Source organism: Mytilus edulis, chromosome 4 (genome assembly GCF_963676685.1).
Source record: "Mytilus edulis chromosome 4, xbMytEdul2.2, whole genome shotgun sequence".
Taxonomy (NCBI): Eukaryota; Metazoa; Mollusca; class Bivalvia; order Mytilida; family Mytilidae; genus Mytilus; species Mytilus edulis.
The window spans coordinates 52,995,278-53,004,796 of NC_092347.1; the positions used below are offsets into that span (position 1 = coordinate 52,995,278).

General features: G+C 32.4%; 1 protein-coding gene across 3 annotated transcripts in view; it reads left to right on the forward strand.

Moving 5' to 3' along the window:
- The window catches only part of LOC139521907 (death-associated protein kinase 1-like), a 171,033-nt gene extending 163,271 nt beyond the window's left edge, over nt 1-7,762 (forward strand). For all 3 annotated transcript variants that reach the window (XM_071315621.1, XM_071315622.1, XM_071315623.1), the window contains 3 exons: nt 1,476-1,738; nt 2,259-2,447; nt 3,610-7,762. In XM_071315621.1, the coding sequence (XP_071171722.1) occupies nt 1,476-1,738; nt 2,259-2,447; nt 3,610-4,839 (1,682 nt within the window). In that variant the 3' untranslated portion in view covers nt 4,840-7,762. The remainder of the gene's footprint in view (nt 1-1,475; nt 1,739-2,258; nt 2,448-3,609) is intronic.
- The last annotated feature ends 1,757 nt before the right edge of the window (nt 7,763-9,519 follow it).

The following is a 9,519-nucleotide window of genomic DNA, read 5'->3' on the forward strand; positions in this document are numbered from 1 at the left end:
AGAGGATTAATATTCAACAGCATAGTGAATTGCTCAAAGGCAAAAAAAAACTTTTAAGTTCATTAGACCACATTCATTCTGTGTCAGAAACCTATGCTGTGTCAACTATTTAACTTTAGATTTAAAAAGTTTGAAGAAGAAATTTTTAATTGATTTGTAAAATCTTGACATTTGTTTTGTGTAAAAAAAAACCATGTAATGTCAAAAATTTGATCACAATCCAAATTCAGAGCTGTATCACGCTTGAATGTTTTGTCCATACTTGCCCCAACTTTTCAGGGTTCGACCTCTGCGGTCGTATAAAGCTGGGCCCTGCGGAGCACCTGGATTTTGTTTAGAATAAAGTGTAGAGGTGCATTGAATTTAGGATTTTTATGTCAGTAGTGTTAAAAAAGAGTTACTAAATGAATCTTATTCAAATCATTAAGTGGCCTTGCATTTAACTTGACAAATGACCTGATTCTAGCTGCAACATAATCTAGTTGTAACATTACCTAGTTGTTACTTGGCCGGAATCTGACTTTAACATGGATCTAGCTGATGTATGTACTGAATCGAGCGTTTGCATGACATGAATTTAGTTTACATAACCAGATTCTAGCTGTAACTTGGCCTGAATATAACTGTTTCACCTTTGATATACATTGTACTGATATCAGTTCAATACAACATTGAAATAGTTCATGATTAAAAAATTGAATTTGAACTTTAAATTTTTACAAAATACATGTATGTGTAAAGAAGTGGATAGATTTTATTGTAAAATAATTGTGAATTTCATTGTTAATTCATGTATCTGAACCAGCTTATTTAAAAGGGAGGGTAACATTCATATATCTGTAATTACTGTTAATTCAGATATTATTGCAACAAATGCGACAGAGTTGTAAACGCAATAACTTAAACTCACATTTTGAAATATTTTATATGAACTAAACAGGAGGGATTTTAAAATCGCATCTAAATCTAAAATGACAAAATCGCAATAATAAATGCATGCAATAACTTCTGAATTTACAGTACTGAAAGGAAGACAAATACTGAAATATTCCAAGAATGCAAGCAACTCAGTTCTATTTGTTTTGAAGAGAAAAAATTAAAAATGATAGAATCTTTAAAAATTAAATTTGATGCATGAAGTATTATAATGTAAATGTTGAAATTAAAATAGCAACACCTTAATATGTATATTTTGCAAAATTTCAAAGTCTAGGGACCATGGCTGATGGGTTGGTCAAAAAAATATCCATGTCAATGATATTACAACTTCCTATCAAATACCATTGACTTACCATTATTGATTCCCCTTAAAGTGACTTATTCTCAAACTTTAACAAATATTGATACAGACACTGGAATCCCCATCTTTAATCTCCAAACCTTAGCAAGTTTGTCAATTCTAGTCAATAAACATCTATTTGTTTTAGATCATGTAAAAATCTTTGATAATATATTGTCTATGTAATTAATTTTAGGATATAGTGGAAGACTGCCAGTTAGACCAAAGATCTTACTGATAGCCACACATGCTGACAAAGAGAGATGTCCTAAGAATTCTCGAGGAGAACATACAGCTACAGACAATATGAGGACGGTATATAACAGAGCCCAGGAGATGTTTGGATCAGATATAGAGCTAGTGGACAGGATATTTATAATGGATGCCCATGCTGCCTCATCTCACGATATGAAGGCCATTAAACATCAGCTGGGTTTGGTCAAAGGTCAAATTTCAAAAGTAAGTGTACTTTAATTCAACTTACAATAATTGTATATACATGTAACTGTAGATTCATCTTTTGTTCAATAAGTGACAAATCAGAATACTATGGATTAATAGTTTTATTCCTTGCATACAAATTATCATGGATTTCATGGGTATAGAAAACCATGAAATTAAGTATTTAGTTATGAATAGATTTTCTATAGACCTTTACACCAAATTAGTCAAAACCACCAAATCAGTTATTCACAAAAATACATTTTTTTCTCAATCCCCTAAAATTTTAAAACCCACAAAATCACCATTAATTTTTTTTTAAAGGGATGTGTTCAGATGTGCTCAAACCATTAAAGACTTGTAGTGTTATGTAACTTTGTGTTATAATAGACATAAAAGGACAAAAAGCCATCCAAGATAAATGAGTGATACATTTGTTAAGCTGTAAACACACAAATAATGGTTTTGAATACACATTTGTTGGTCAATAATGCAGGATATAAAGACTCAGTCTGCATTTATGTCTTCTCATTTTCAGGATTTACCAAAGTCCAGTAGATTTTTTGATGCCATGGTGTTACAGTTAGTGTCATGGAGAAGAGCATCTTCATCATTTCCTGTATTATCATGGCAACAGTTTATTGATTATGTGAGGGCAAAGGTCAATCCGTTGGCTGGTGATGAACACATGAAGCATTTGGTTAAACAGTTACAGTTTACAGGAGAGGTGAGTGTCCTCTTGATAATAAACACATTTTTTAGGACAAAAATTTCAACACTTTGAAATATAATGAAAAAATTTTGGTTTACAAATTATAGCTTGAAGATCTTTGGTACTAAGTTCAATATTGGTAAGCTCTACTATGTGCTTTTTCTCCTTTCTGTTGTCTGCCTCTACATTGTTTGGTAATGCAGGATAACAAGAATCACCAAATAGTGAAACATACCATTTCATGAAATAAGCAAACTATTATTTAAATACATGAACAAAGAGCCATAATGCAACAGATATTGGTTATGTGTTCATCTTATCAAATCATGTTATTCTGTGACTTCTTCCAAAGAAAAAAAAATACTGTCTCACAGAGAAATTGTTTGATTTATCTTAATAAAAGGAGTAGTTGCCAATGTGACAGAAACAAATGCCACAAAAAGTCACCTAGAGTGTCAACTGGTGTTGACAATACAATGTACAAACTAGAAACATTCCAGCAAGGACTCTGTTTGTACTTTTTTCTGTGAGGCACAAAATCAATATTTAGTACTGAATCAGACAAAGCAATACAAGTTGATGGAGTTAACAATTTTCTCCAAAATTTTAACAATAGGAATCAAACCAGGATATGTTTTATCAGCACTATGATTTTTTCATGTCTTTTGTTGGAAATTAGTAATTTAGAAAAAAAACCAACAGTTTAATCTGCAACTATGATACCAGTAATATTTGGAATACCTTTTCATACATATGAGTTTAGTTGAGAGCCGGGGTGTAGTCGTTAGTGCATCTGACTACTAACACAAAGGTTTCTGGTTCAATTCCTGTACCAGGATAAAAATTTCAGGGATTGAATTTTTGGCTCTCCATTGACAACATTTGCGAGTATTGTCTTGAGGAAACGATGATAGTCCGTCGGAAGGGGACGATAAATGGCTGACCCATATTAAGAGAGAGCCATATCTCTTGCAGGTTAAAGACACCCTTGTAGATTTCGAAAAAGAGCAGGCTAATGCTGCTACAAGGCAGCACTTGCACCCGCAAAGTGGAAAGGGATTAATATAAGTTGCAAAACTTGTTTCCCAATCCACTATAAATAAATATGTTTAAATTAAAAAATATGAGTTCAGTTCACCTATAAAGTCATTTACAAATGTATACTTGTTTGTTTCAGGTAATCTATCTTGAAAGTGACTCAGGCCAAGATCTTGTTGTACTAAATCCACACTGGCTCTGTAGTGATATTATAGGAAATCTGATTTCACATGAGAAAATCATCCAGTCTCGCATCACTGGCTGTTTTACGGTAGATGATTTCCAGTTGATTTATCCAGAGACTGATGCCTTAGACTTGCTACAAGTTTTAGAAACATTGGAAGTCTGTACTCGGTGTGACTCAGAAGATGAAATTGAATATGAATTCCCATGTCTAAATTTTGTAGAAACTTTAAATGGTCTCTGGCAAAGAGATACAAAAAGGTTTGGAGATGGTGTATATGGTGGGGTTCGAATACAGTCAAGTCCATTTTATGTGAACCAGTTGGTTCATTTGTTTCCAAGGGTACAGGTACTTTTACGACGGACGGTTCTCCATGAGACTGAAGATCCTGAGGCTGAGTTGTATCAGTGGCATTATGGGTCTAAATACTGTTGTGCTGATTTAGAAGGAATGATAAGTATGGACCCCATGTTTGACTGTATTGAAATCAAAGTAAGAGGACCTAGTGATAAGAGAACACAAATTTTCTATTTTCTAGAGGATTTTATCAATGTGGTAGAACAAGTGATACTTAATGTATGTCCTGGAGTTTGTACTGAACGACATATTCTTAGTAGTCAGGAACTTAAGGATCACCATCGAAATGTCCGTGCATATTCACCAAAGGAAATGATAAAGATGCAGTTAGAGAAAAAGACATGCTTGACTCTGTGTGATTCAAAACAGGAAGAATTTTCAGACATTGTTTGCATGGGTTCAAACGAAATAGTCCAAAATATCTGTCTCGGAGTAGATTTACCTGTATCTCATTTAACAATACATTCACGACAACGTCTTGCTCAAGTGCTCGATCCTGCCGATAAGATGGGTCGGGATTGGTGTCTTTTAGCCGTTTCGTTAGGTCTTGAACATTTACTTCCTGTTTTAGATACTATTGACGGAAGCATAGAAAGTAAGACAGACAAAGTGTTAGTTGAATGGTCAAAGGTGTGTACTAATCCAACCATTGGTCAGTTGATATTGAAATTAAAAGAACTTCATCGTGAGGATGCTATCGAAGTTTTACTGCAATCAGGACCTATATTTAAAGTAGTGGTTTATGACGATCAAAGTACTGACGATAGCCAGGTAGCAGGCCCCACGGGGACTGATTCAACAAATACATTGTCCAATGTATCCAGATGACTAAGAGAGTCACATTAGATCTTTTACAATAACTAATTTACAATGTTTATTCAGTATCATTATAATGACATGGTATGATGTAAAATCAAATCAAATATATATGTAAAATTTAATACTGAATGCCACACATTTAGAGTATTTTCTTATGGATAAAAGAGAAAAAATATGTTTTTTGCTGTTTTTTACACAGCTAAGTATTTTTTTAGAGAAAATTACTAATCAAAACGATCAAGCTATTGTAAAAATAAAAGTCCCAATCCAGATAAACATTCAAGTTGTTCAAATATTGAAAGGATCAATGCTTAAGACATTTTTTTATATTCACTATGTATATTTTGTTCATGGCATTGGTCAGTTTTTGTACTTTAAAACATTCCTCTACATCCTCTACCACCAGTTTTGACAATCCTTAAGAAAATGTGTAAACATTATATTATTGGAAAAAAGTTTATTTTCTTCATACTTTGAATGTATAATTTTATATTTTGCATTTTTACTAAATGAATTGCTGCATTGAACCACCCAAGTATTTATAGGCTTTAGATTTCATAAATTGTTACATAGTAAAATAAATAAAAAAATTGACATATTCTTATCTTAAATAGTGTACTTTTGTTTTGGTTATTAGACCAACCACAATTTTTAGCATTTCCAAAAAAATAGAAAGTTGAGAGTAACATTCTTTGGAGTTAACAATAATGGTTTTGTTCTGTAGCATAAAGAATAGAGACAAAGGTCAAAGTATAGTTGATTAGAATTTAAAGCAAGTATACAAATTACAATATGAAATTTGAGTTTTGGTTTTAAAAAGACGTTAAGGTGTGCCTACATTCTAATTTAAACAAGAATGACTTTTCAAGATTAATAATTCCAGGGCCGTAACTGGGGTTCGAATTCAGGGGAGGCAGGGGATTGAGGCCCCCTAGATAGTCAATGGCTAAAACTGACCCGTTTCACTTTGATTTCCTTACTTTAAGAAACGTCAGTTTTGCTTGAACCTGGAAGCAATTTTTAATGCAAAAACAAGCTGAGATTGCTGTTCGGGGTGAGCCAAGGCTCCGTCTTAAAGGTTTTTTTCTTTTAGTAAAATGGCTAAAAATAACCTGTTTTCCTTCGATTTCCTGACCGTGATTGTACATCAGTATTGCTGGATCCTGGGAGCAATTTTTATGCAAACAATTATTATCTCTATTTAAAGATATTTTTGTTAGAAATCAAACTGGTAAGTTAAAAAAACATATAAAGCAAGATTAAAGAACGCAAGATTTTTTTTTTTATTGAGGACCTTGAATTTCAATATTGTTGAAAGCTGAACAGACATGTTAATAACTACAACCAGGTACTTTCTATGCTAGTATATACCTAGTATAGAAAGTCCCTGCTACAACAAATGGGAGGCAATGACCATAATGTTCTCGTACGATCGGGAGACGTTAAAAAACGACCCAACAGCTGATTCAGCCGGTAATGAATTTCCGATATCTTAAAAGATTCACAATACAAAGGTAACTTCCTCTGCTTAATTGAGCCCCTAAATAAATGTGAATATTTATGTTTTATTCAAAATTGTCGAAAGCAAAGTTTCATATATGTTCTCGTACGAATACTGAATAACAGACGGACGGCCACACGAAAAAAATAAATAAAATAAATACTGAAACGGTTCACTTTCGATCAAAATCCGGAAAATGGCAGACATATCACGTATCATGATAACAATGTTAAAACTGTAAACTAGTGTTGTTTATAATATAAATTCAAGTTCTATGTGTATATATTGTCAATATTTCATTTTATTACTTCTAAAAAAAATTGGTGTAGAAAATTCAGGGGAGGCAGTTGCCTCCCCTGCCTCATAGGTAGTTACGGCCCTGAATTTTGTACATTTAATTAGCATGGAAAGATAAAAATCAGTCTAAAGTAAAACTTCAAATAGTTCAAAACTTATTTTTGCTTTTTCTCATTTGTGCCTTATTGCATATATTTGAACCATTTCTGTCTAGCTAAACCAAATGATTTTTTTTAATAGTTTTATAAAGCTTTAAACTTGCTTTATTTCATCAATGCTTTATGTCTACCAATGTATAATCCTACCTCATTTACATAATTCATAATAGAACAATCATAATACTATTTTTATTTAACATGATTCACCTTGTAATGTATTAGGTGGTGAGAATTATATGACTGTAGTCTTATTACAATCTTCTTCATTTGAGCTGCGTCATATAGAAATTGAACTTATGCAAATGAATATTTGCCATTATCATTGAATGCATCTGTTAACTTATTTCCGGTTGAAAAAAATCTGTATGCAAAGTCTGTAACAGTTTGGAAATTGAGTTGATATAAAAACCTTTTTTCGTATTTTAATGTTCTTACACCAATCTTAGTCTTATACGTATACATGTATACATGCATTTGCATAAGGTCAATTTCTATCATACGCAGTTCTTTTTATATTTAGTCATTTTAGTACAAAGTATCAAAGTCTTGTTAAAAGGGTAAGCGTTTTTTTCCTTCTTTAGAAAACATTTCTGATGACCTTTTTCAAAACCATATAAAAAAAATTACAAAGTTGTTTTTTTTAAATTCCAATAATACTTGGAACACCATGTGACTTTTCTGTAACTGTAAGTCATATAGTCATATTAAAATTTACCTTTAGTAAAGAGATACAACCACAAGTGAAGTTAACTTAGACCCCAATAAATAACAGTTTGTGTGTGAAGATGATATTGAACCAGTTACCATGTAAGAAGGACATTATGTTTTATATTATTGCAACTTAAAATACAGAAACCATATATTTACATTAAGCATGCTACTGAGAGGTCTTTCAGAAACTAATATTTTGGGATTGTAATGATGTATAATTTTTAATAATAAATAATTAATTGATATTAAACATAAAATAATGATATGTGTGATTTTTTTACTTGTTTGTGGATGAGTTTTCAAGGTGGTCTTACTACTATATCACTAGTGGTTGACACTGTTGTGATTTGGAATCCTGCATGTAAAAGGTGCACTTGACTCCAATCTCAATTGACAAGGATTGTCAGTTTTTCTACAGAAGGTTGTGGCTTCCTCCACAAATTTAAACTTAAAAGCCTATATGGCCAATTCATCAATCAATCAAATATTTGTTTGTAGTAATGATACTAGTATCTTAGAAGAATGTATGATTCTGCAGTTCTTCATCTTTTAAAATTTTAGATGAATACTTTCAACTTGGATATGTAGAAAGGTAAACATTAGTATGACAGCAACCTTACAATTATTTTATTAGGGTGAAAACCATACCAGTAAGGCTTTACACACTTAAATGTCTGACCTGTTAGTTTTTGTCAAGCCTGTGACTGACTTTTGTTGCAGAAAGCTCGACATACAGATAGTGATCCGGTGGTGTCGTTAGCTAATTTTTTTTCATTTTCATTTTCATGGTTCAATGACTGCTTGAATAAAAAGTCAAGATTTTTTGTAATGTTAATTTCTTTCCTACTATGAGTAATAGGATAACTACATTTATTATGTGCTTACCTTGCAAGGTCCTCTTGCCTGTCAAACAGTTTTCATCTGATCTTGACCCCTTTCATGGATCAGTGAACAACGTTTAGTTTTTGTGGTCAGGTCCATATATCAGATACTATATTTGGTGTATGGAATTATTGTAAGGTGTACATGTCCAACTGGCAGGTGTCATCTGACCTTGAACTAGTGGTCAATATGTTACGTTTTTGAGTTTTGGTCTTTTTTTCTAAAACTATATGCAATAGGTCAACTATAATTATTGTATAGAAGAATTGTAAGGTGTATATGTCTGTCTTGCAGGTATCATCTGACCTTCATCTCATTTTCATGGTTCATTGGTCAATGTTATGTTTTCATGGTTAATAGATTTAGGAAGATGTGGTATGAGTGCCAATGAGACATTCTCCATCCAAGTAACAATTTATAAAAGTAAACCATTATAGGTCAAGGTACAATCTTCAACACAGAGCCTAGGCTCAAACCGGACAGCAATTTATAAAGTGCCCCAAAGATTATTAGTGTAAAACCATTCAAACAGGAAACCCAACGGTCTAATCTATATAAAAACAAGAAAAAAAGAAAAATGTATGAACTTCATAAACAGACGACAAGCACTGTACATCAGAATCCTGACTTAGTACAGGTGCAAACATATGCAGCGTATTAAACGTTTTAATGGTACCAAACCTTCTCCCTTTTATGAAACAATAGTATAACATCACAACATAAAAAGACACACTATAAAATATCAATTGGAAGGCTTAACTCGATCAAAAACTGCAAATAAGCACACAATGAACGAATAAAGGAGTAGGGGCAATAAGGCCCTTATTTGGCCCAAAAAATACTGCTAATTTAAAAGTTATCATACATATTCTTAAATTACTGAAAACTTGACTAAGGTATAAGATACTAAGAAAAACAAATCAACTTTGACATCGAACAAGTTTCCATGGCAATACTTTCAACTTGGATATGTAGAAAGGTAAACATTAGTATGACAGCAACCTTACAATTATTTTATTAGGGTGAAAACCATACCAGTAAGGCTTTACACACTTAAATGTCTGACCTGTTAGTTTTTGTCAAGCCTGTGACTGACTTTTGTTGCAGAAAGCTCGACATACAGATAGTGATCCGGTGGTG